Below are 27835 nucleotides of genomic sequence, written 5' to 3'. Positions count from 1 at the left end.
ATTAAGCAAGGCTAGGTTTTTCTATGGTCAGAATTTTATATACTTTAGTTCTTAATATGACTTCTTTCAGTAATTATTCTTTGCCATTACTTACTTAGTTTTCCTTTTCCTTTTTCCTTTTAGGATTTCAGAGCAGTTGCTGGGGTGATTGACCTAGGCACAGTGGAGATATTTCCCATCTTCAGAGCTATGCAAAAGGGCTTCATTGACCAAGACACAGGCCTTGTGCTTCTGGAATCCCAGGTTATCATGTCTGGTCTCATTGCTCCTGAGACTAGAGAAGAGCTCTCTTTGGAGGAGAGCCTTGCCAGAAACCTCATTAATCCTCCCATATGCCAGCAGCTCCGGGAGCTACAGGATACCCTGTCCTTAGTAAATAGGCTTACTGAAAACAAAGGCCCCCTTTCTGTGGTAGAAGCAATTGAAAAGAGAATGATCAGTGAGAGACTTGGACTGAAAGTCTTAGAAGTTCACCTGGCAACTGGAGGTTTCAAAATTTCCCCCAATGAGAACTGTATTAACCTGGAGGAAGCTTTTCATCAAGGCCTCCTTTCTGCTTGGCTTCATTCAGCATTAGAGTCTCACCTGAGATCATCCAGGAACTTGATAGACCCCAATACAGCTGAGAAAATAGGTTTACTGGATCTGATGCAAAGATGTATTGTCCACCAAGAATCAGGATTGAAATTACTGCCTGTCAAGCAGTTAGCAGGAGGAATGGTGAGCTTGAAATCAGACCGGAAGGTTAGCATTTTTCGTGCTGTTCAGGAAGGGCTGATAGATAGACAAGTCACTGTCCGGCTGCTTGAAGCTCAACTTTTTGCAGGTGGCATTGTAGATCCAAGAACAGGACACAGACTTACAGTAGAAGAGGCTGTAAGACATAATTTGATTGACCAAGATATGGCCTGTGCTATTCTCATAAGGCAGCTTCAGACTGGAGGCATCATTGACACTGTCACAGGACGTAGGATAGCAATAGATGAAGCAGTGAGCAATGACCTAGTAACTGCCAAGATTGCCCTTGTGATACTGGAATCCCTCTGGTCATTCATGGGATTCCTATGGCCTGAATCTGGGGAGATTCTCCCAGTTACAGATGCGCTAGAACAGGGTATTGTGTCTACTGAACTAGCACATGAAATCCTTAGTAACCGACAGCACATTGAGGCTCTTTTTTTACCAGCAACCACAGAGATTTGCTCCTGGAAGAAAGCAATAGAAACTAGTATTTTGGACAAAGATCTTGCCAACAACTTAAAATTAATTTGTATCCCGGATGTGATGCCCCACATGCAGTTAGCAGACTTCTCAGAGAGAAAAACATCAGGCATTACCTCTGGAGCAGCAGCACTACTGTGCAACAAGGGCCAACCTGAAGGCATAACAAACCATGGAGATAAGTTGTTATTTCAACTGATGACTCATAGCTACATTAATGTGCACAATGGACAGAGGGTGCTTCTGTTAGATCAAGAACTGATGGAGATCTTGACATCCAGAGATGAATATCAAGCAAGCCCTTCAGAAGTGCTTGACATTGGACATTATAGACTAGACAGTCCTAAGAAATCTCAAGAGTTTGCTAAGGAGAATATCACAGAAGCTTTCAGTGATGAGCTCACTGTGAGATACCAGTATTCTTCTCAGAACAAAGAATATTCCCATCAGGAAGATTGTACTGAAGCAAAAGGCAAAAAGACTGTTGTAGAATATTCTTCTATAGAGAACCCTGAAAAAGATCTATCTATAGGAGAACAAAAAGTGGTTACTGCAAATATTGACACTTTGAAGGAAAAAGTCAACTCAGAGTTACAAAAGCAGTTGTTAGATACTAAAAACGAAGACCAAACAGAAACTTCTACTAGAGAACATGCCAGCAGAAGACTCCTGGTGGTACCTCCTATGGAAACTGAAGGTGGGACATGGGTGGTTGACAAAGATTTTTTTTCTGTTGAAACAACAGAGAGAAAATGGAAAGCTCCCAGACAGACTTCTTTTATAAGTCCGAAAGAACAAGCAAAGGCTCATAAGACTGAATATATTCCAAGTGAAACTGAAAGCCCTCTCATAAAATTCCAAAGCCAAAAGTCACAAGTTCAGGAAGAGAAGACACTAGATTTAAAATCAAGATTTAAGTCAGAAAGTGATGTGAACATTCGTTCTCTGGAAAAAGAAAAGATGTTAAGTGAAATGCTTTTGGCTAGGGATGGCTGTAAACATAGCCAGGAAAGCCAAAGAATTGCAGATAGTGATACAGTGATAATACAAAAGTCTGACACAGAAGATAATGATACTGAGATTTCCTTTTCATGCAATTATTCTGAATTGCTTAAAGAGGCTCCTTTAAATGTATTGTCTGCACAGCTTCTAGATGGCGGTATCTTTCATGAAGGAACAGGACAGAAACTTTTACTAAATGAAGCAATAGCGCAAGGTATTGTGCCTAGCCACACTGCTGTGAAACTTATGGGAAAACTGAACATGTTTCGGGGCTTCTTTGACTCTCAGACCTCTGAGTCTTTGACAACTGAAGAAGTCATTGATGAAGGTCTGATGGATGAGACATTATTGCATAATGTTCTCGAGGCAGACAAAGCTATAAGTGGTGTCTTAGACCCCCGTAGTCATACCCTATGTTCTGTTAATGATGCAGTGGCAGTTGGACTTCTTCACAAAGAAACAGCCACCAGGATTTTAGAGGGGCAGGTGTTAACCGGTGGAATTGTTGACCTGAAACGAGGCAAAAAACTTTCAGTAACTTTGGCCTCAAATCTTGGTTTGGTGGACAATACTGACCAGACAAAGCTTATAAATCTGGAGAAGGCTTCCAAAGGCAGAGATGCTGACAAAACAGTTAGAGAGAGATTAATTAGTCTACAAATGGAAACAACAGGACTTGTGGATCCTGAGAACAAAACCCTTTTAACAGTTGTAGAAGCCATTGATAGAGGTCTTTTGGAGAGAGAAGAAGCCTTTTGTTTCTTGACTAAGCAGCTAGTTGATGGAGGTATCATTCACCATACATCTGGGATGAGACTGTCTGTTGATAATGCCTTTAAACATGGCTTGATTGATGAAGATCTAGCCAGCGAACTCAAAAAAGTTGAGAACCTAAACCTTCATCAGTTTTTTCATCCTGAAACAAAGGAAATACTTTCTCTCCCTGAAGCTATAAAATTAGATCTTGTTACCCCAGAGATAAAAAAAGAAATCCAAGAAATTCAGGCCTTCAGTGTGAATCTTTTGGATAGCATTTCTGGCCAGAGATTGACCTTGGCAGAAGCTAACAAAGGATTGTTAACTAACAAGGCAGAAATGATGCATGGGGTTGTAGATCCTGAAAATTGCAGAATTGTTCCCTACTTGGATTTGATAAAGAAGTGTAAGATTGATATTGAATCTGGATTGAGATATCTAGAAGTAATTCCCTTCTCAGACATTAAAGATGGAATGAGTGACAAGGTGCTTACATTGTCTGAAGCAATTCAACTTGGAAAAGTAGACTTTCTGTCTACACTGAAGGTTTTAGAAACTCAGGCAAACACTGGTGGAATCATAGATACAGCCACAGGTAAAAGACTTACATTAGCATCAGCTTTGGAAAAGAAACTGATGGATGAAAACATGGCCACAATTATTGCATCTCATCAGGTATTAAGTGGAGGGATTATTGACATATTTAATGGTCAAAAAGTGACTGTACAAGAAGCTGTTGAGAGAAGACTTATCAGCCCTGAATTGGCAACTGCTTTAGAGTCTCATGATCATGGAACTCATATTGAAAAGCAAGATGGAATTCAAGTATGTGAGATAAATAATCAATTTCTAAGGAAAGCACTATTAACTGCATGTGATCAGACTGCTGAAGTAAGTTGTGATAAAGGAGAGCATGAGAGATTCATAGCAATTGAAAGTCAGTCTATACAAGGAAAAGTTGAAATAAGAAATGCAGTTGGGGAAGTGGCAAGAAGAAGCAGAAGAAGTTCATCCAAGGAAGTGGTCAGTAAAGATCAGGATGGGGGGAGAACTCTAGATGTTAAAGGGGCAGTGAGCATCATTATTCATGGTAATCTTAAAGATAAATCCTCAGACCAAGTTTCAGTGATGGATCCTTACTCAAAACCTTCTGATCTGACACTCAGTGAGGTAGCTAAAAATCACATGGGAAAAAATACAGATCTAGAACAGGGAAAAGTAGTGACACCAATAGAAATGATCGTTGATATCAAGCAGTCCACCTCAGGCCTAGATGCTGAAGAAGCAAGAGAAAGTCAAAGAGAAATGTCCTCAGAGGTACAAGAATCACATTGTGAGACATCAGGTAGATTGCTGAGTGAGCAACCAGTGGCTACTAAGATGAAAAGTAAAAGAGAGAAGAGGGAGATGATTGTAGAAGAAAGTTCCCAAACATGTAAATCAGCAGTTCTTTCTGAAGCAAAGTTGAATCAGAAAAGTATCCTTGGTGATGAGTATGACCCCCAGTCTATAGAAATGAATGGAGATGAAACAGGGGAAGAAACTGGTAGAGAAGTGGAATTTTCTGTTACTTGTAAAACTGAAGACTCTAACCAGATGACAGCTAAAGGAATTTCTGCAAGAAATCAAGATGTTTCAGCATTCTTCAGTTCTACACAAGTCAGTGAAAGAGAAATAAAAAATAAAAGCCTTTACTCTACTTCAAAACCAGGAGAAAATTTATCTCAAGAAACCAATAGTGAGACACATAGTAAGCCATTTTCTTCTATGACTTCCAAACCTGAAGTTTTGTGCAAACAAAAGTCAGTTGCAAAGGCTCAAGTTACAGATATACCCCAAACTTCCAAAATAGACAGAACTGTTCAAGAAACCCTCAGACAAGAAGCCAATGATTATCAAGGTTCCTATGTTATTTCTAAGACTAAGAAAACCAAAGATCCAATTTCCACATCTAAAAAGTGTGAAGAAAAGTTATACCAAGAAGTACCTTCTGATTCAACAAGCACTCTTAAACTGGAAGAAATTACAGTTTCTAGAGTAGATGCAAAAGCAGTCAGTTATGTAGAATCCTCAGACAGAAAAGACTTTCATCATCAACACAGTAAAGATGATGATGAACTCTGTGGAATTCTTAAATCTATAGTAACACCTCAAGAAACAAATGGAGAGAAATTTCTAGAAATGGCAAGCACTATAGTTACAGATCCTGAAGTAAGGTCTCTTGAAGGCATAGTGACTCAGAAAGGGCCCAGAGTTATGGTATCACTTCTCCCAGAAAAATTGCTCAAAGATGGATTGCAGAAAGGGAGTACAGGGCTACAGAATTCTATCACTAGTCCCACTATTTCTGAGCTCAGTGAAGAAACAGCCATGACCCAGATGTCCTGCACTACAATGAAGATGGATCAGAAAACATCACAGAAAAGGCTCAGAGACAGCCAAGGCAATGAACAAGCTCCCTTCATGACTGTACCTGGAGGAAATGGAAGTGAAGTAATAAATCCTGAGGCCTTCAGGACAACTCAAGTAAGTTTTCTTGCGCGCGCACGCGTCTGTGTGTATGTCTGTGTGTGTGTGTGTGTGTGTGTGTGTGTGTGTGTTACAACCAATTCATAGTTTAAATTCTTAATTGGGTATATAGTTCACATATGTAAAATTATACATAAATATATTTTAGTGTACTAGAGAATCCTCTTAAGATATGTTTACTGTCTATAATAATGTCTTTCTGAAATTTGTAAGAGTTTTATTTTGTCTTGCTGTTTCATGAAGCTAGAGAAGAAACCCTGAGCTTGCTAGGCAAGCACTCTATCACTGTTGTACATCTCCAGCCTAGGAGGTTTACATTAGAAACTAACATTGGAACTGATTTGAAATACTGAGATGATGTTACTTGAAATCAGAATAACATTTGGAAATGTTCCTAGAATAATATTTACTTATTGATAATTACAACCTTCTGTTCTCTGAGGAAACAAAGTCATTTTTGTTGTGTTGAAATGATCTGATAAAATAACATTTTATTGTATTCTGTCCTATGCTAGGTAAAATTCCTTGTTTCTATTTATCTAACAAGAAACTTTACCTGCTTTAAAAGCCCATTTTTTATAAAATACAGAAGTGGATGATTTTTCTTTTCTTTTCTTTTTTTTTCCACAACAGAATGTGTTTAACCGGCAACTCTGTTTAGAACATGATGAGAAACTGGTATCCTATCTCTCTCTGTTACGGGACATTGAAATGAGAACCAAACAGATTCAGCCTTTGGAATTTAACCTGACAGAACTACAGAATCTGCTGTGTCAGGCCAAGGTAGGTTCCCAGAGACTTCAGTCAGTTTGATGGCTTCAAGATAGCTAGCTGTGTTTTCCCAGATTTCCAGGCTTAAAAGAGTCTGGGCACTCATGGTTCCTGCCTATAATTCTAGTACTTGGGAAACTGAGATGTGGAGAATCACGTTTATGCTCAAAGCCAGCCTTGGCAGAAAATGTCTTTTAGACCACATCTCCTAATAAAACAGAAAAAAAAAATGCAGAACTGACGGTATGACTCAAATGGTACAGCAACAGCTGAGCAAGCAAGTTGACTCAGCATAAGGTCCAGAATTCGAACCTCAGTACCGTTTTAAAAAATGAAAGAACCGGGGCCGGGAGTTTGGCCTAGTGGTAGAGTGCTTGCCTTGCATGCACGAAGACACGGGTTCAATTCCTCGGTACCACATACATAGAAAAAAGCTGGAAGTGGAGCTGAGGCTCAAGTGGTAGAACTCTAGCCTTAAGAAAGCCCAAGGACAGTGCTCAGGCCCTGAGCTCAAGCCCAGGACTGGCAAAAAAAAAAAAAAAAAATGAAAGAACCTGCTTGAGCTAGGGGCCGGTGACTTAGACTTATAATTCTACCGAAGAAGTGGAGATCTGAAGATGACTGTTTAAAACCAGCTCAAGCAGGGTTGGGAGTTTGTCCTAGTGATAGAGTGCTTGCCTAGCATCCACAAAGACCTGGGTTTGATTCCTTGGTACCACATACATAGAAAAAGCTGGAAGTGGTGCTGTGGTTCAAGTGGTAGAGTGCTAGCCTTGAGAAAGCCCAAGGACAGTCGTCAGGCCCTGAGTTCAAGCCCCGTGACTGCAAAAAAAACAAAACAAAAAAAATTAGCTCAAGCAGATAAATCTAAGAGAGTCTTGGGCTGGGAGTTTGGCCTAGTGGTTAAAGTGCTTGCCTAGCATGCATGAAGACCCGGGTTCGATTCCTTGGTACCACACACATAGAAAAAAGCCAGAAGTGGTGCTGAGGCTCAAGTGGTAGAGCTCTAGCCTTGAGAAAGTCCAAGGACATTGCTCAGGCCCTGAGCTCAAGCCCAGGACTGGCAAAAAAAAAAAAAAAAAAATCTAAGAGAGTCTTATCTTCAATTAACCAACAAAAACCTGAAGAGGAGGCATGGCTCAAGGGATAGGGTATCTTCTGTGATCAGAAACATCTAGGTAATAATGAGAGGTCTTGAATTGAAGCTCCAGTGTGGGTGGAGGTTGAGGGGGCATGATGACAAAACTGCTTCACACTCTTTTCCAGGGTAAATTGTGCCAGATTTTCTTAGGTAATTATGAAACATCTGTGCACATGTGTGTGTGCACGCGCACACATACATGCACAGAGAATGTTAAAACAGGCTTGTATAGACTTTGGATATGTTTTCTTTAGTGTACAAGGTAAGTTTAAAGGTAGAGATTGGTTAGTAAGAAATACTAAGGACAGTAAATTGGATATAAGTTAATCTCTATTATTCCCTCCCCCCAAACTGCAGTAAAACATTAGGAAAATACAGTTTTTAAACACAGATAAACTTAACCAAGTATAATGGCATATGGATAGAATCTCAGCCCCTCAGAGGCTGCTGCAGGAGGCTTAAGAGTTGGACAGGTTACGTAGTAAGAACGAATGTAAGTAAAAACATTTTCTAAGCCCTTATATTCTATGTAGACATGAAGTGAGTAGATACATGTATGTTCACAGCAGATTCCCTGATGGAAAGTTTGCTTGTCTTTAGTTTGACAGTAACACTTGTCTATTTTCCTAGGTGTTAGACAGGGAGTTAAAGGATCTGTCCAACTTGGTGAGCCAGGAATTGGAGTGTGTGGATCAGATTATCAACAGCCAGCCCCAAGAAGTCCCTGCTCAGTTGTTGAAGGCTCTGGAGAAAGATGCCAAGAATCTTCATAAGTCTCTCAGCTCTGTAAGTGACAATTGGAGTTCTAGACTACTCCACCTGCAGAATGCCATGGAAGTCAAAAAGGTAGCATTTTGTTTTTACTCAGAAAGGCTTAGACAGCTCGGGCAGGGCTTCAAAGTTTCATAATCTGACTTGCAGTTTGTTTTTCAGACTACAGTGTTAAGTCAACATCTTCAGCTAGAAGGCAAGCTTCAAGATCTAAGAACCTGGGTTGGCAATACTAGTCTCATTCTAAACAGCAAAGAATATGACAACAAAACAGGTGTCAACAGCCTAAGTTGCTCTCTCCAACACTATAAGGTAACCCATTCCATTCATACCAAGGATGGTTTATTTGGCCTTTTGAGTTGAGAGTGTAGCAGCAGTATAGCAATTGCCTCACATGTGCAAGGCCCTAGATTACAAGGCAAAATAAAAAGAAAGCTGAGCTCTGTGGCTCATGTCTGCAATCATCAGGAGGCTGAGATATGAGGATCACAATTCAAAGTCAGCATGGTCAGGAGTCCTTCAGACTTACCTCCAATGAACCACCAAAACAAAGAACTGGAAGTGGAGCTATGACTCAAATAGTAGAGCATTAGCCTTGAGCAAAAAAAGCTAAGGGTAGCACCCAGGACCTGAGTTGAAGCCCCGCATATGGGGGGAGGGGGCTGGGAAGAAGGAAAGGAAATTAACCTTTCCTTGATTCTAACTAATAGCTTGTTCATGGATAGAGAAATAGATTTATTTCTCTTTTTTGTTTTTGTTTCCTTTTCCCTACTTATTTCAGGATATGGAGCAGTCTGTGACTGAAAAGAAATCTCAGTTGGATATTCTTGCTTTTGATATTCAGTTCTTTATCTCTGAGCATGCACAGGACTTGTCCCCTCAGCAGAATCAACAAATACTGAGGCTTCTGAATGAACTACAGAAGTCCTTCCAGGACCTCATGGAACGGATAGCAGCTCAGATGGATGTGTTGGAGGCCCATCTTCAACAAGTGAAACAGGAAGCCCAGGTTAAGGTCAGACTGAACCAGCAACAGAGCTCAGTTTGTCTTTTGAAATGTCCTCTGTTTGGGGGGTTTCTGGCCCACATCCATTCATGTAGCCAAGAATCTGGGTCCAATTTTGAAATTTCATGTCACTTGGGCCATTGTGATTTTGGTCCAACAGTCAGCTGTTCTGTTTTTCTTGCCATGTTTTTTGTTTTATGTGCACGTGAGGGAATATGTATGTTAATGCAATTGCATGTGCAACTGCTTCAAATTAGTGAAATGCTACTGTCCACTGTCTCATTGCCATTTCTTCATATTACTTTCTTCCTCAATATTCTTTTTGAGAGCTGAGAAGGCATCTACATGCTATGAGCTTGAGAAGAATAATTCTAGAAATTAGTTTTTTTCCTGAGGCTTTTCAAATCATTTACAATAAGATCCTTTGGCAATCTTCAGACTACTGACTTTTAAATTTAAAAATTATCATAGTTTTCTAGTACTTCTTTGCACACAGTAGTGCCTGGTGCTGAAATTAGTTTCTGAAAGCAGATATGATACATTAAAAAAAAATCTAGGAAATGGAGCTGTGGCTCCAAAGTGGTAGAACACCAGCCTTGAGCAAAAGAGCTCAGGAACAATTCCCAGGCCCTGAGTTCAAGTCCGATGACTGAACGAAAAAGTATAAGAATTTATTAGCTGGGCACCCGTGGCTCACACCTATAATCCTAGTTACTCAGGAGGCTGATATCTAAGGATTGGAGTTCAAACCCAGCCAAGATAGGAAAGTCCATGACACTCTTTACTCTAATTAATCACAGAAAAAGCTGTGGCTCAAGTGGTAGTTTGCTAGTCTTGAGCAAAAGGAGTTCAAGTACAGTGCCCAGGCCCAGAGTTTAAGCCCCAGGACCAGCATAACCTTTGAATATCTTGAACGATATTTATGTTATTTCTACTGTTTGAATAGTAAGTTGACATACAGCAAGGTGATAATAGAATTTTCTAGTTGTCATCAGCAAATATAAGGGGCTCATTTTATTAAACATTACAAAGTATAATTGAGCTTTTGAGTCAAACTTAAACAAATTTAGGAGCTATTCAAGAGGCTAAGAAGTGAGGATCCTGGTTCTAATCCAGCCTGGGTAAAAAAAAGTCTTTGAGTCACTTATCTCCAATTAACTACAAAAAGCTGGAAATGGAGCTGTGGTTCAAGTGGTAAAATGCTAGTCTTGAGCCCAGAAGCTAAGGGACAGTGCCTGGCCCCAGAGTTCAAGCCCCAGGACCAGTAAAATGAAAAAGAAAAAAGAAAAAAAGATAGAATTGTATGTTACCATTCTCCATGAGTACAATAGTTATTCCACAAATGTTTATTAACCTTGTTATTGTCAGAAATACTCTATTTCTCTCTGTTTGCTCTGAATGTGTGTGTATGTCTGTGTGATAACTTGTTTGCTTTGCTTTTTTCAGATTCAATCTGCACCTATCCTAACCCATGAAGATCCTGTTTTACAGCTGAAGAGCTCTTAGGAGTTCTCTTCAAGTGCCCTTCCTTTTGTCCTAAAGAGGGGGAGAGAGGGCCAATGTGGGCACCTGTTTGTAAGTGCAGGTGACTAAAATGCCATCAGAAAGCACTAACTGGTGGAAAGTGGTTTTAGAAGGATGGTCAGGAGAACACATCATGCTCAATCAGGTGCTTCAGTATTACACAGATGAGATGAGAACTAAGAAAAGGATCAGGCACAGAAACATATTCCCTCTCTCTCTCCATGGGCCTGGCTTTTCCTTTGACAGCAATGTTGATATCCAAAGAACTAAGCCAATTTCTATTCTTGGGCCATTTTCTCCAAATAGCCAAATCAAGCTACATGCCTGCTCTATATTCATTCTATTTAATACTTTGAGACAATTGGAATATAAAGTCAGCTCAAATTATTGGTAAAACTTAGTTAGATTACAAATTAGCCAAGTCTTTGATTATTTTTTCTCCTTTTTTTCTCTTTTTCATGTTTTGGCTTAGTATTTAGCAAATCTTTTAGTTCTATAGGAATTCATCAGAATCACTGATTCTGACTTTTATCACCATTATCAGAGATAGTAGTAGATTCCAAAGATAGTAATCACCATCTAGTAAAAGAGTTCCCAAATTCAAATCTGAATTAGAATTACTCCCTCTCCAAAAGTTACTCCTGATAATATCCCAACCACAGAGTCAAATGACCAGACTGCCCAAATGAGGGGAGATTTCTGAATATGATTTCTGTATCTTTTCCTATTTTAATTTCCCATAGTCTTTTCCCTCTTTGACACAAAATCTTCTGTTTTACATTTCAGGGAGTTACACATCTTTGTAAAATCCGAGTTATTAATTATATTTTGAATCTTTTGCATTTTAATTAGACTCTGCAGAAACTACAAAATACCTGTCATCAGAAACTGGAGGACCTTTGCAGCTGGGTAGGACAGGCAGAAAAAGCACTTGTGAGCCACCAAGACAAAGCCTCCCCGCAGGATCTCTCTGCTTTGCAGAGGAACCAACGTGACTTGAAGGTCAGTGTGAATTAAACCATTTATTTCTTAAAAAAAAAAAAAAGGTTTATAAAGGCTGTGTACCAGGCTTAATGTCCACATCATGAAAAAGCTATCACCCTTCTTTCATGAAGTTTAGTCTGATAGGGAAGACAGACAGATTAGCTCTGAACCAAGCATCTAATTATTAACCATTACATCTTTAAATGTAAAGTCATATGAAAACATAGACCAGAGAAGCACAGTGTAGTCACTGAGAAGTAAATGATATACCTGGTAAGAGGAAGAAAACACCAGGCAGAGGTTTATGTGTGAGTTTGGAGGCTAGAATGAGATTGAGCATAACGTATTCAAGTACTGAAAGGGCTAGTTCAGTTGGGCCACAAAGAGTAAGAGAAAGATTAACAAAAAATGAAACTGGAGAGGTAAGGAAGCCCTTGTCATACTACTTGTTGTAGGCCAGGGTAAGGAGAAAAATAACCAAGAGAGTTCAGTGATCTGTACTCTTTGCTGAACAATAAAGGAAAACACATTCTGAGACCTCAATTGATGCCTGGAGCCATATGTAGTAATGAACTCTACATACTGTGTTTTTTTCAGTACATACACACTTATGATGAAGTTTAGTTTTATAAGTTAGTAAAAAAGAGATAACCGTAACTAACAAAATACAACATAATTATATAATAAAGAGCATCAGAATGTATGTGCTTTAGGGACAGTAGGAATTGTGACAATAGCTGGGTGTGGTAGCTTATGCCTATAATCCTTGCTACTCAGGAGGCTGAGATCTGAAGCTCAAGGTTCAAAGCCAGTCCAGGCATGAAAGGACCCCAGACTCTTTTTTTTTTTTTTTTTTTTTGCCAGTCCTGGGCTTGAGCTCAGGGCCTGAGCACTGTCCTTGGACTTTCTCAAGGCTAGAGCTCTACCACTTGAGCCTCAGCACCACTTCTGGCTTTTTTTCTATGTATGTGGTACCAAGGAATCGAACCTGGGTCTTCACGCATGCTAGGCAAGCACTTTAACCACTAGGCCAAACTCCCGGCCGGACCCGAGACTCTTATCTCCCATTAACCTCTAGAAAACAGGAAGTGGGGCTTGTCTCAAGGGTAGGGCGGTAGCCTTGAGCGGAAGAGCTCAGGGACAGTGCCTAGGCCTAGTTCAAGCCCCGTGACCCAAAAAAAAAAAAAAAAAAATGTGAAAGTAAGAATGCTGTATTTACTACCAAACTAATGATTCATGGTCCCAGCTGAACAATGTTATTTGGAATAGTGCATAATTTTAAACTTTAGGAATTACTTATCTCTGGATTTTTTTAAATTTATTTTTGAACCATGATTTATGCTAGAACCTCAAAAAACTAAGCCATAGATCAGACATTGGAGCTCTTATCTGTAATCCTAGCTACTGATGGTGGTGAGATCTAAGGATGGTTGTTTGAAGCCAGACAAGGCAGTAAAAGTCCCTGAGACTCTTATCTCCAATAAACCACTCAAAGTGGCTCAAAGTGGTAGAATGATACCCTTGAGCACAAAAGCTCAATAACAGCATAGACAACTATATAAAAGACCAGTGGGTTTTGACTCTGCTAGAACAAGCTGTCAACTCCTCTTTGTGGAAAAAATAATCTCAGCAGATAACTCACTGCTGAATTAAAGTCTCTACTATTCAGTATACTTATGGACAGTTTCCTTTTTGCCTATACGAGGTATTTACTAAGAAAGTGAAATACTTTAAAAGTTTCATTGACTAGTTTAGAGGTAAACGTCACATAAATTATAAGTTGAGAGCTAAATACAGAAATGTCATGTTGTCCATTACATTCTATACTATTATAGGACCTGGAAATACTAAGTTAATGCTAAACTTGTTTTCTTGTGTTCAGGATTTACAGGATGACATTCAGAACCATGCCACCTCATTTACTACAGTTGTCAAAGATATTGAAGGGTTCCTAGATGAGAACCAAAGCAAGCTGAGCTCCCAGGAGCTGACAGCTCTTCAAGAAAAACTTCATCAAGCTAAGGAGCAGTATGAGGCGCTCCAGGAACGAACCCGAGTAGCTCAAAAGGAAGTGCAGGAAGCAGTAACCTCAGCTTTACAGCAGGAGACTGAAAAGGTAAGCGGACTGCTATGATACTTGGTGTGTTTCCTAAATGAAAACTTTTCCAGTTACATGAAAACAAGGGGAAACTTCCTTATAGAAATCATAGAATGAGAAGAAGTAACTGCTTCAAGAGCAACATTTTCTGTTATAAGGTACAACTAGAAGGACTTCAGGTGAGGAGTAGTTGCTAAGAAATACATTTTATGGGGCAGAGAGTTTAGCCTAGTGGTAAAGAGTGCGTGCCTACCATAGGAAGACCCAGGATCGATTCCTTGGTACCACATACATAGAAAAAGCCAGAAATATGCTGTGGCACAAGTGGTAGAGCTCTAGCCTTGAGAAAGCCCGAGGACAATGGTCAGGCCCTAAGTACACACCCTAGGACTGGCAAAAAAAAGGGGGGGGGGGGCCAGGAGTTTGGCCTAGTGGTAGAGTGCTTGCCTAGCATGCACGAAGACCAGGGTTCAATTCCTTGGTACCACATACGTAGAAAAAAGCTGGAAATGGTGCTGAGGCTCAAGTGGTAGAGCTCTACCCCTAAAAAAGTCCAAGGACCGTGTTCGGGCCCTGAGCTTAGGACTGGCAAAAAAGAAAAACAAAACAAAACAAAACAACAACAACAACAAAAAAACCTACCTATATATTCAGGACTTAACTACTTGAAAGAATTTAACTAATTTAGGTAGGGTATTACCTGGGAGGGAAAACAAATGGTATATTTCTCGCTTGAATCAAGACTAGTAATCTAAGAGTGTTAGAGAAAATATCTTGTAGAGTCTTTAGGTCACAGACTCTCTCCAGGCAGCCTTTATAGTTAATAAAGTAAATCGTGGCACCTAGAGAAACCAAAAAGAAAGTCAAGTCTTGATTTTCTGCCTCCATTCAGCACTAGCAGATTAAATTGAATCCTTTGTTCAATCTTGGGATCTACAGTAATGAGAGAGGCAGAGAACATGAAAGAGAGAACTAAGTTGCCTAAGGATAATTTTTGCAACATAAGATGATGTGTAACTTGGCATATTCTCTTTAATTAATGTACTTGGAAGCTTAAGAACTATTTGCTTGGCTGAGGTAAGAACTAGAGTTACACTTTTCTAAGTAGCAGCCAGATAATTGATGTGACCATGCTCTTAAGTCTACCCAACCAGTATGTCACTTTTCTATAGCTAGAAAGAATTCTGTGAAATTCTGTTGGGCAGCAGGAACGCTGATTACTTTAAAAGCTGAAATTTGCCCTTTTCTTTCCTTGTAAGCAGTGCAATACAAATGAAATCTAGAAATTGGTCAAAGTATTTAGTAACAGATTTTAATGAATAGTAGTTCTTTTTTTTAAATTTTTGGAATTTGGAAAGCCTTTTTAACCAGAATTAGACCATCACTTTTTCTTTTTGCTTAACCTGTGGTTTATATTTGTTTCATGTACACGTGTGTGTGTGTATGTGTGTGTGTGTGTGTGTGTGTGTGTGTGTGTGTGTGTGTGTACGCACCCACGCACGCTATTGCTGAGGATTTAAACTTCAGGACTCACTCTGCTGCAACTTGTTTCATATGACTGATACTCCACCACTTGAGTCATACCTCCACTTTCAGCTTTTTTTCTGATTTAACTGGAAATAAGTCTTTTATAATCTGATTGTCTGTGCTGGCTTTGAATCATTATCCTTAGATTTTCAGCCTCCTGAGTAGCTAGATTGTGTGAGCCACTGGTGATAAGCAAAACTTTTAGAAAGTGATTTTTAGTAACGTTTGGTGACACTAGGTGTTGAACACAGAGCTTCCTGCTTGCATGGTAAGTGTTATACCACTTGAGCCACATTGCCAGCTTTTTTCTTTTTTTAATTTTTTTTCTCTCTCCTTTTTTTTTTTTTTTTGCCTGGTGCTTGAACTCATAGCCTGGACACTGTTCTAAGGCTTTCTCAAGTCTAGTGCTTTTCAATTTGAGCCACAGCACCACTTCTGGCTTTTTCTGAGTATGTGGTACCAAGGAATTAAACCCAGGGCTTTGTACATGCTAGGCAAGCACTCTACCACTAGGCCAAACTCTGGCCTGCCACCTTTTTTTTTTTTTTTTAAATTAGAAAATATCTTTGGAGGATCCCCCAGAAATTTTAATCTATGATTTTATATTTGAGTACCTAAAGCTTTCTCACTGGACTGCCTCTTGGCTTTCAGAGTAAAGCAGCAAAGGAGCTGGCAGAGAACAAGAGTAAGATTGATGCCCTCTTAGATTGGGTGAATTCCATGGAATCATCTGGTGAACAGCTACAGACCAAACTTCGGGGAACAGAGCAGCTCTTTGGAGCTAGACTGGAGAAAACAGCCTTGGATACCACTGATAGTTACATGGGGATGAACCAAGTCCCAGAGAAACTGGATAGGCAATGTGAGACAATGAAGGTGAGGATGCTAGCTAGTTCATAGAACATAGAACATACAAAGTGCAAATTGCCTATATTATCTAGAGGGTTTATTCTTTTTGCATCATTTTACAGACATCTTACCAGTTACTCTATTATTATAGAAGTTTTCAGTTGGCTAGTATAGATTTTTGTACACATAGATATTGTTAATAGAGTTAGAATTAAATCGCATTTCTGAACCTTTACTATCTTGATGACTTTAGTTAGGACATATAGCTTCATTTTGGTATTCATGTATGCCATTTTTAATGTGTATCTTATCTGCCTACGGTATCGAGATAGAGGATATGAGGGTATCTACTTTAACATCTATTGCCTGAATGATCATAAGCGTAGGGGAGCACCCTTCCTGGAGACATAAGGTAAAATACTTGTTTTCCTATTGATTGTCTTTTCTTTTTGGGGGTTACTCAACCAGGCCCGTCACCAAGAACTGCTGTCCCAACAACAAAATTTCATTCTGGCTACCCAGTCAGCTCAGGCCTTCCTAGACCAGCAGGGCCACAATCTCACTCCTGAGGAGCGACAAATGCTGCAAGAGAAGCTGGGTGAGCTTAAGGAACAATATGCATCTTCCCTGGCCCAGTCTGAGGTGGAATTAAAGCAGGCACAGACTCTTCGAGATGAGCTGCAGAAGTTCCTTCAGGACCACACAGAGTTTGAAAGCTGGCTGGAACGGTCTGAAAAAGAGCTAGAAAATATGCATAAAGGAGTCAGTGGCCCTGAAGCCCTACCCTGTCTGCTGAAGCGTCAGGGAAGCTTCTCAGAAGATGTCATTTCCCACAAAGGAGACTTGAGATTTGTGACTATCTCTGGACAGAAAGTCCTGGACACAGAAAACAACTTTGAAGAAGGCAAAGAGCCATCCACAACCAGAAACTTAGTGAAGGAAAAGCTGAAGGATGCAACAGAAAGATATACTGCTCTCTACTCAAAGGTAAGGGTAGATCCTTGAATCCTCTGGGAAAGTGATCATAGTGGTCCTCACATAACTGTGGGTGATTTCTGAGACTCAGAAAATGAGTCCTAGGGGCCAGGAGTTTGGCCTAGTGATAGAGTGCTTGCCTAACATGCACGACGACCCAGGTTCGATTCCTTGGTACCACATACATAGAAAAAAGCCAGAAGTGGTGCTGAGGCTCAAGTGGTAGAGCTCTAGCTACTGTCCAAGGACAGTGCTCAGGCCCTGAGCTCAAGCCCAGGACTGGCAAAAAAAAGAAAAAGAAAATGAGCCCAGACAGGACAAAGGGGAATGACCTGCATGTGGATCACTGGTAGAAGGTTTTGATGAACTATGCAAAAAATGCAGAATGTGTAGGTGTATGCTCTTAGTCTGGGCACAGAAATATTAGGAGCATGTCTTGCCAGTGTTACAAGGATAACTGCTCACTTTCCTGTATCTGGGCCAGCATCTTGGGCTTCCAAGAGATGCAACACAAAGAAATATAGGCTAACTGCAATCCTTAGTCCTGTACAAAAACTCTAGAAGAAACCCTTAGCTTCTCCCAATCCAAAGAGTTTAAGAATCTAGTCATTTATATACTTTTTGCCAATATCAGTAATCCTTTTAAAGAGATCCCTCAATCCTTACCTTACTTTTGCCCCCAACCTGATGTATATTTCTTTGGCAGCGTATTATGTAACATTGTAAGTCTTTCTAGGTATATAACAAAGATATGATGAATAATAAGGAGTGAGGCCTACTTGTGGGTAATCACCTACCCATCTGTCCAGGATCCCAAGCACAATACCTTTATGCAATGTTATAGTAAGTTCTCTGTAACAGAACAGGACTCTTTGGCCTTACCTTACCAGGTGTGTTTTCCTTCCTTTATTTGCATAGTGTACACGATTGGGCTCTCACCTGACGATGCTACTAGGCCAGTATCAGCAATACCAGAGCAGTGCTGACACACTGCAAGCCTGGATACAGACTTGTAAGGCCAAAGTAGATCAGCTCCTCTCAGATACCATTGCCTCTGATCCTGGAATCTTGCAGCAGCAGCTTGCAACAACAAAGGTAAATCTGAACATGATAGTATTTGGGCTTGCCTTGCATATGAAAAGCAAATATTTGGAAAATTAAAGGCAGTTGTTGGGATGTTTTTGGCAAGATCTGATTCCTAAACACTATTCTAATGTCTATGCCTGTTAATAGAGAATTATTCTATAAAGTTACCTTATTCTAGATTAGTACAATTACCTTTGGTTACTCAACTTTGTCTTTTTTGGTTGTTTTGTTGTTTTGTTTTTTTGACAACCAGCAGTTACAGGAGGAACTGGCTGAGCACCAAGTACCTGTAGAAAAGCTCCAAAAAGTAGCTTGTGATCTCATGAAAATTGAAGGGGAACCAGCCTTGAACCCTCAGTGTGTTCAAGAAACTACAGGTAAACACAAAAAAAAAAAAGAGGGAAGGAAGGAAAAAAAAAGGAAGGGAGGGAGGGAGAAACTACAGGTGTGAAGCACCAAAACAGTAGTCTTGCTCTTTAATTCCTAGTATGAACCCTCTTTTTCCAGGTTTCTGAAGAACATGTTCCTAGTACCACTGAAGCACTTAAAACTTTATGGTTGTGATATGTCTTTCTCTACTTATCCTGTTTGAAATCTTCAGTTTAAGAGCAGACACTTTAACTTTGTTTTGTGGGGTTCTTATTTTGATTTGTTTTTATGTGTGTGTATACCAGTATGGGGTTTGAATTTCAGGCCATTTGCTCTCTCTCAGCTTTTTTTTTTTTTTTTTTTGGTCCTGGGCCTTGAACTCTTACTGAACACTGTCCCTGAGTCTCTTTGTGTTCAAGGCTAGTGTTCTACCACTTGAGCCATACCATCACTTGTGGAATTTTCTGAGTAGTTTATTAGAGATAAGAGTTTGGCCAGGAGTTTGGGCCATGTGGTAGAGTGCTTGCCTAGCATGCATGGAGACATGAGCTTGATTCCATAGGACCACATACATAGAAAAAGCCAGAAATGGTGCTGTGGCTCAAGTGGCAGAGTGCTAGCCTTGAGGAAAAAGCCCAAGGACAGTGCTCAGGCCCTGAATTCAAGCCCCACAACTGGCCAAAAAAAAAAAAAAAAAAAGAGTTAAGAGTTTCATGGAGTTTCCTGCCCAGGCTGGCTTGGAACTGAGATCCTCAGATCTCAGCTTCCTGAGTAGCTCGGATTATGAGAGTGAGCCACTGGTACCCAGCTTCTCTCCATTTTTGTTTTATTTATTTGTTTGTTTATTTAGCTCATAGCTGATACTCTACCATTTGGAGTACATTTCAGCTTCTGCCTTTTTGCCAGATAATTGGAGATAGGAATTTCATCCATCTGTCTGTCCTGACTGACTGGCTTCAAACTGTAATTCTTCGACCTCAGTTTCCTGAGTGGTTAGGATTATAGGCATGGACCACCAACACCCAGCAAGACTTTATCTCAGTTATCTTTAGTTATCTTTAGTCCTCAGTATCTCACACAGTCTTGCTTATTGAATTTGATTCTATACTAAAGCATTTCATATTCCTTTTATTTGTCTTATTGCCAATAATTAAAATTAATAATTAATTTTAAAGCATATTACAAAATAGTGCCTACTTTGTCTTCATGCCTTAATCTTCCAGATTCCATACTCAGCTGCTTCCAAAGCCTTTCCTGTAGCTTGGCAGAGCGCTCTGCACTACTGCAGAAGGCAATTGCCCAGTCTCAGAGTGTCCAGGAAAGTCTGGATAGCTTATTGCAGTCCATCAGTGAAGTTGAACAAAATCTCCATGGGGAACAGGTAGCATCACTCTCATCAGGAGTCATTCAAGAAGCCCTTGCCAATAATATGGTAAGACCAAAAGTTACAAAACATAATGTATTTGCCATTTGCCATAATTATGTAACTTTAGAAAAAAGTAACTGGACTCAGATTCATGTTATGAATCTTCTAATAAGCTTTTAGCAATAATGTCTAATCATTATTATTAAGATCCTGGTTCCATTCCCATTAGAAAAAAAAAAAAAAAAAAACGAGAGAGAGATAGAGAAATTCATCTCCAATTTCCAGACTACTGCTGAGACAAAAAAGAATTATAACAACAAAGTGATTTTGTGGAATGAGAGGAACCTAAAGGGATAAGATATATAGAATTCTGTAGAATGGTTGCAGTCCCCTATACCTTGAGGAGATAGAGTTAACTAGGTTTTTAATAGGTGGCTCAGGTTTCATGGAATCAGTGAACCTAAGCTGACAGATTTGTTCTTGAAAACAGAAACTGAAGCAGGACATTGCTCGGCAGAAAAGCAGCTTGGAGGCCACCAATGAGATGGTGACCCAATTCATGGAGAAAGCAGATAGTACCACAGCAGCAGCACTGCAGAGCAAACTGGCAGAAGCAAGCCAGCGTTTTGAGCAGCTTTGGCTACAGCAACAAGATAAAGAAAGCACCCTAAAGAAGCTCCTGCCCCAGGCAGAAATGTTTGAGCAGCTGTCTGGTAAACTGCAGCAGTTCATGGAAAACAAAAGTCGAATGCTGGCCTCTGGGAATCAGCCAGATCAAGACATTGCACATTTCTCTCAGCAGATCCAGGTGAGGCGATACCTGCCATGTTGACAAAATAAATAAGAAGGGCAAGGAACAAACCAGCATTTTACTTAGTGTACATTATCTGTCACTTTATTAGCTTTGTTTATATCATCTTAGACAATGATCAACAACCATCCTTGATTTCTTTTTCTTTCTTTCTTTTTTTTTTTTTTTTTTTTTTTTTTGGCAGTCATCAGGCTTAAATGCTGGGCCTGGGCACTGTCCCTGAGCTCTTCAGCTCAAGACTACAACCCTACCTCCTTGAGCCACAGCACCACTTCCCGTTTTCTAGTGGTTAATTGGAGATAAGAGTCTCATGGACTTTAGTGCCTGAGCTGGCTTTGTACTGCAATCCTCAGATCTCAGCCTCCTGAGTAGCTAGGAGTATAGGCATGAGCCACTGTGCCCAGCTTTTGATTTTCTTTTCTCTAAAACTTTATGTTCAACCCAGATCAACAGGCACACACTCAACTTATTCTAGTCATTCAGAGATGCAAGTTGAGTCTCTACCCTGACAGAAGCTTTCATGATTTCTTTTACAAGGAAAAGAGCATAGCATAGTCATTTACATTTCACTAGTCAAAGTTACATATGCCCCCACCCAGTTTTAAGAGGGGTTGGGAAATGTCATTTTACTGTACCTAAAAGGTGCAGAACATATGATGAAAAATGTTAATAGCTATCACAAATACATGGCCAAGAGTAGGATTATGACATCATAGTATACTTATATTCTTTATCTGATTATGTAACAGCCCATTTAAACTTCATAATTACTATACCAGTATACATTGCCCCTGTAGTACCATAATGTTGTTATTTCGGGTTTATCCAACTTTTCTTTACTCAATTTTCAAGTGGAATCTTATAGATCTATTTCCTAAGTTTTCGGTTTTACTTTGAATTATTTAAAACTTTGTAGAGAAGTAGAAGGAAGAATCCTATAAGTAACTGCATACACTTCACTTTGATTCACCAACAGCCAATTACTTTATAAGAATACAAAAGAGTGGGGCACGGTGGCTCACACCTGTAATCCTAGCTACTGAGGAGGCTGAGGTCTGAGGATCAAGGTTCAAAGCCAGCTTAGGCACAAAAGGACCTGAGACTCTTATCTCCAATTAACCTCTAACGAGAAGTGGGCCTTAGCTCAAGGGTAGGGTGGTAGCCTTGAGCTGAAGAGCTGAGGGACAGCGCTGAGGCCAAGTTCAAGCCCCATGACCCACCAAAAAAAAAAATACAAAAAAAAGAGAGTTTCATTATGACCTTCTATATTCGTTATTTTTTATAGCATGTGACTGTTTACTGGAATTTGGTCAAAACATAACAGCTCTGTACAAACTAGGCCCTCAGTATTTCCTCCTTTTAATTTACCTCACCTTTATTATGTACGCAGGAACAATTAATGTGTTGTATAGCTCATTACCAAAGAAATATACATTAGGTTATAGGCAAAGGTAAGAATTCAATGAGTTTTTCCCCCCTTTGAGGGAATTTAGAGATATTTACAGAAGGCATAATTTTATTGGTTAATATCTTTACAGTGTTAAATAACGGTAGAAATAGTAGGTTGGCCTCACTTTACAGATGAGACTGGAAGCTTTGAGAACTTTAGTGGCTTAAGATTACAGCTAGTGAGCCAGGAGTTTGGCCTAGTGGGAGAGTGCTTGCCTAGCATGTACAAGACCCAGGTTTGATTTCTTGGTACCACATACATAGAAAAAAGCTGCAAGTGGTGCTGAGGCTCAAGTGGTAGAGCTTTAGCCTTGAGAAAGTCCAAGGATAGTGCTCAGGCCCTGAGCTCAAGCCTAGATTGGCCAAAAAAAAAAGATTACAGCTAGTGAGCATCATAGCCATGACTAAATTATAGATCTTTTTGATCATGCAAAACTTTTTTTTTCTTGCTAGTCCTGGGGCTTGGAATTAGGGCCTGAGCATTGTCCTTGAGCTTTCTCAAAGCAGGCACTCTACCACCTAAACCGCAATACCACTCCCAGCTTTTTCCATGCATGTGATACCAAGAAATTGAAGCCAGGGCTTTGTGCATGCTAGGCAAACACTACCCCTAGGCCAAACTCCTGGCTTGAAACTTTTCATTTTTGCCATTCTGTTACATTGCCTTCTTCCAAAGATTCATTCCTGTAAAGGAAACAAAATTTCTTTGGGATTCCTAGCCACTCTGTTGATTAGAGAAAAATTGACATTTTTATTATTTTGATCCCTCTTCCCAAAGATTAAGGAGAATTTTTCCTGGAATTCTAGATAGCTTATCTTTTTGGATATATTCATAAACTTCAGAGCTTTTAATATTTTTCATTTGCTGTATAGGAGCTCACTTTGGAAATAGAAGATCAAAAGGAGAACTTAGATGCCCTTGAGCATCTAGTCACTACACTGAGTTCTTGTGGCCTTGCACTGGACCTGTCCCAACACCAGGACAGGGTACAGAACCTCAGAAAGGACTTCACATTGCTGCAGAAGACAGTTCAAGAAAGGTGTGTTTTCACTTAGATGGTTTAATGTTAGAGAACTGTTCTTTCTTGCTATGGTACATCCTTTACCAGAAAAAATAACATCCCTAGCTCGTCTGTGGAGCCACAGTAGGCTTAGAAGTGCTAGTCAGTCCACTTGATAGTCTGTGGATTTTCTCTTGCCAATTAGTTTCTTCTCAATATTGAGACTTACTTCTCTGTATGACTAGAAGCCCAGATCACCTGAACAAATAAAACCAATTTGGGGCAATAAGTAGGATTATGACAGAATTTAAGGTAAAGAAAGATTGGGGTTGACTTCCCAGACCTGATTAAGGGTGTGTTTATAATCTTCATGCTTGTTTGGACTACATTGATTTGCTGTTTTGGAGGAGTGTCTAGATTCTTCTTTGGGGACAAATAAATACATGATAAATGTTGACTGATTTTAGCTTACTGTTCAAAAGTCACAATGCCCCCGAGAAGTTACTTAAGGTTTTAAGAATGTGATCAAGACCTCTTGATTTAGACATAAAAGCAATCTTGATTTTGCAACTAGGGAAAAGCAATCTCCACACCAACACTTAGAACAGTTTGTTAGTGGAGGTGCTTGAGGCAGACTGGGTTGACATCTGATTGATGGATATGGTCATTTCTAAAACTTGATATTTTTTTTCCGTGGTGGTACTGGGGTTTGAGCTCATGTGTTTTCTAGGCAGAAAGCTCTACCAATTTAAGCTATGCTTTCAACCCTTTTTTGCTTTAACTATTGTTTGCATAGTCTCACATAGAAAGAGGTCTAGGTAGGAAGATTGATGTTGGTATATGCATAGGGTATCAGACATGTTCCACTGTGCTCAGTCTTTTTTGATGAAATGAGGTCTTACTAGCTTTTTGCTTGTGCTGCTGGCCTTGAACTGCAGTCCTCTCAGTCTCTGCTTCCCAAATAGCTGAGATTCCAGGTATGCACTGCTATACTCAGCCAAAACTTGATTTTGGCATAGTAACCTTAGGGCTACTTTACTAACTTAACTGAACCTCCAATTCAGCATTTGAGTTGGGACTTGATAGAAGCAAATACTTAAAATGTAAGAGGGCTGGACTGGAGAACCAGAGCTTGCATTCTTTCCATTGTGTCATAGTACCTAAAAAAACAGGCCCTTTTTAGCTTTCTCACTTTCACTTTAGTCTACACTAAACACTTCTTTCCACAGAAATTGAGCACTTCTTTCCACAGAAATTTCCAAACAAGGGCAGCAGATTCCTTGGTCTGATGCTTTTCTACATTTTATGTAGCTATTCCTCCAGATTTACTATGGAAAATATTATGGGAAAGAAAGGCCCTGTTAGAAAACTGATGTCTAGAGTCTCAGAATGAAACTAGTTTTGGTTCACTTTACAAAGCTTAGTCTGGCAAATAACAAAACATCTTTGTTGACAGAGAGAAAGATGCATCATCTTGCCAGGAGCAGTTGGATGAATTCCGGAAGTTGATTAGGACCTTCCAAAAATGGCTGAAAGAAACTGAAGGGAATATTCCACCTGCAGAGACTTTTGTTAGTGCAAAAGAGCTAGAAAAGCAGATTGAACACTTGAGGGTAGGTAAAGAAAAGTGTCTCAAATCTAAATGCCAGTGATTGTATATAGAGATTCCCTTCTTGAATACTTGTTGGTTAAACATGTCATTTGAAATATGATGTAAAAATCAATGTTAGTAAATTCTTTAAATAAAAAAAAGAAAAATGTCTCTATGAATTCTGCTAGGAAGCCAAGGAGTATGTAACTAGTACTTTTTCAATCTAGTGCTCTGCCACTTGAGCCACAGCACAAAACCACTTCTGGCTTTTTTCTTTTTCTTTTTTTGAAGAATGGTTTTAATGCATAACACTCAAATTGAGAAGCAAAGTTTTAAATAGACAGTTTTATAACACATGTAATGATCTTATAGCTTATGATGTACCCCAATGGCAGTAGCACCCAGGTTTTCCAACGATCCAGTCATCATTTTTCTCTTGTCTGGCATTGACTTCTCATTAGCTGCCTTCTGCTTTTGCTACACCATGTCAGAGTCCCTTTGCGCTCTCTGAGAGGTAGTTAAGCTATCCTCTTTTCTTTTTCACTTGTTTATTTCTTGGTTTGTTTGTTTGTTTTTCATGTTTTTCTGGTGGGCAAGCTCTCTGTTTTTCTGGTGGGCAAGCTCTCGTTGATTTCCACAGGCCATGCCAATCACCAGACTCAGAAAAGTAATAGCTGCCTGTGTACACTGGACTGGAGTCGACCAGGGATCTGCCAGGGGATCTGCCAGGTTGAGCCAGTGAGGGGCCTCTGGCAGGCAACTCCACAGCCCTGTCAGCTTCGCGGCCCCGCCCACGGGCCTGATTTTTTTTTTTTAATGTATGTGATACCAAGAAAAGATCCCTGCTCTTTCTACATGCTAGGCGAACACTCTTACCACTAGGCCAAACTCCCTGCCCCAGAATCTTTTTTATACTTAGAAAAGCAAATTACATCTTAAGCAGTTGAAAGGAATCAGAATGGATAGAACCTGTTTCAAACCAGTTCAGTCTGGATCAAACCAAATCAGACAATCCAGAACGGATTAAACCAAATTGGATTGGTTTAGACCAGAACAAACCAGATCAGACTAGTGAACCCACCAGACCTGATCAGACCAGTTCAAACTACCTCTGACCAGAACAAAATAGATTGGACCAGTTCAGATCAGATGAAATCAGCTCTGACTGATTCAAGCCAGATCAGACTTAATTGGACTGGTTCAAACCTGCTTAGACTGGATCAGGCGGGACGGACCAGATCATCAGGATTGGACTGGTTTAGACCAGTTAAAACTGGTTCAGAACAGATCAGACTGGAGCAGACCAAACCAGATTACTGGTTCAAACCAGATCAAACCTAATCGAGTTTGATAATCTGGTTTAGGAAACTGGATTAAGTTTGATCCGTTCTGATCTGGAGTATCATTTCCTCTTTTTCTGTTTACACACACTATCCCCTTTTTTCCATGTGACAACCAGATATGTTTCTTCTTATGCTCTCAAAATTCATTGACTGTTCATATCTCCAGTAACCTTTAAAACATAGTGGAATTGGCCATTTAAGCTCTTGGTTTTAAGTATTATGACCCTATTTTGACTTAGATACTCAATATTTGATGAATATGAAAAAACTTCTGAAAATTCTCCCATAACTTGATTAGTTATGCCTAAATGCATAAGCATAATATGAGCATGAGTCTGTTAACACTGTCAAAACTTTAGGGGAATACATGAACAAAAGTTGTCCATGCTGATGAATTGAAGGCCCCTAAATGTTACATTTAGCAACTTGTTATTTAACCAGGGTCTCCTAGATGACTGGAAAATTAAGGGAACTTTGGTGGAAGAAATCAATTGCAAAGGCACTTCCTTAGAAAATCTCATCATGGAGATCACAGCACCGGATTCCCAAGCCAAAACAGGTGAGTACAGGGTCTTGAAAATGGGGTAAATAAATACCATTCTTTGTTTTTCGGCCTTTGAAGATACATTTTTATGAAAGTCAAAAATCATGACAAGAAAGGGGTCACAAAACAATCAACCTGATATGGTCCCCTATTCTCCCTCCCCCCCATCGTTGGACTCCTCCCACCACCCCAACTTTGCTGTATAACACTGCTCCATGTTACAGAATTTCTCCCATGGTGGGTAAATGAACTAGTGTGCCCATGTACAACTGTCAAATATCATGGAAGAATGATTTTTATTTTTATTTTTTGCCAGTCCTGGGCCTTGAACTCTGGGCCTGGGCACTATTGTTGGGCTTTCTCAAAGCCCAAGCATTCTACTACTTGAGCCACAGTACCAGGTTGGTATTTTCTATGTATGTGGTACCAAGGAATTAAACCCAGGGCTTCATCATGCTAGGCAAGCACTATACCACTAGGCCACATTGCTAGCCTAAGAATGAATCTTTATCTTGAGCTTTTCTCTTTTCTCTTTTAAAGCAAAGACAGAGAGTATACCTAGATGTCTGAATAATTTTCTCAAGAAAAATCTAGTAAGAGTTCATTGTTGCTTATTGATTGTTTGTTATCTGAGATCCCACTGGTTTTAATACTAGTGCTAGCATAGTCTTGAAAAAATCTAAATACTTAAAAGAAGTTGAGCTGTGTATCAGTGGCTCATGCTGTAATCCTAGCTACTCAGGAGACTGAGAGCTGAGGATTGTGTTTGAAACCAGGTGGGGCAGGAATGTCCATGAAACTCTTATCTCCAATAGAAAACTGGAAGTAGCTCTGTGACTCAAACTGGTAGAGTACCAGCCTTGAGTGAAAAAAGCTCAGGGACAGCACTTAGGCTCCTAGGGAGGGAGGAAGGAAGGAAAATGACTTTCCTCCACACAGCGTAAACCTTTTTTGTGTATACTGGTACTGGGGCTTGATTTCAGGTCTTTGGGACTGCCCCTTAGCTTTTTCACTCAAGGCTAGTATTCTATTCTTCTTCTTGAGCCACAGCTCCACTTCTGGCTTTTTGGTGATTAATACATCTTTTAGTGATTAATACATCTTTTTTTTTCATTACTCTG

General features: G+C 39.8%; 1 protein-coding gene across 17 annotated transcripts in view; it reads left to right on the top strand.

Annotated features, from left to right (window-relative positions):
- Macf1 (microtubule actin crosslinking factor 1) overlaps positions 1–27835 on the top strand; it is a 372611-nt gene that overhangs the window by 238136 nt on the left and 106640 nt on the right. For 8 of the 17 annotated variants that reach the window (XM_090335129.1, XM_090335123.1, XM_090335122.1 and 5 more), the window contains 16 exons: positions 124–5505; positions 6142–6291; positions 8051–8266; positions 8354–8503; positions 8973–9206; positions 11574–11723; positions 13588–13821; positions 15982–16206; positions 16648–17166; positions 18073–18249; positions 18494–18617; positions 19833–20041; positions 20466–20783; positions 23109–23275; positions 24693–24849; positions 26612–26729. In XM_090335129.1, the coding sequence (XP_090191255.1) occupies positions 124–5505; positions 6142–6291; positions 8051–8266; positions 8354–8503; positions 8973–9206; positions 11574–11723; positions 13588–13821; positions 15982–16206; positions 16648–17166; positions 18073–18249; positions 18494–18617; positions 19833–20041; positions 20466–20783; positions 23109–23275; positions 24693–24849; positions 26612–26729 (8530 nt within the window). The remainder of the gene's footprint in view (positions 1–123; positions 5506–6141; positions 6292–8050; positions 8267–8353; positions 8504–8972; positions 9207–11573; positions 11724–13587; positions 13822–15981; positions 16207–16647; positions 17167–18072; positions 18250–18493; positions 18618–19832; positions 20042–20465; positions 20784–23108; positions 23276–24692; positions 24850–26611; positions 26730–27835) is intronic. The other 9 variants (XM_090335127.1, XM_090335128.1, XM_090335126.1 and 6 more) reach the window with 2 other exon arrangements.

This window comes from Megascapheus bottae, chromosome 6 (genome assembly GCF_031878675.1).
Source record: "Megascapheus bottae isolate mThoBot1 chromosome 6, mThoBot2.hap1, whole genome shotgun sequence".
NCBI classification, from domain to species: domain Eukaryota; kingdom Metazoa; phylum Chordata; class Mammalia; order Rodentia; family Geomyidae; genus Megascapheus; species Megascapheus bottae.
This window is presented reverse-complemented; position numbering and strand designations above follow the sequence as displayed.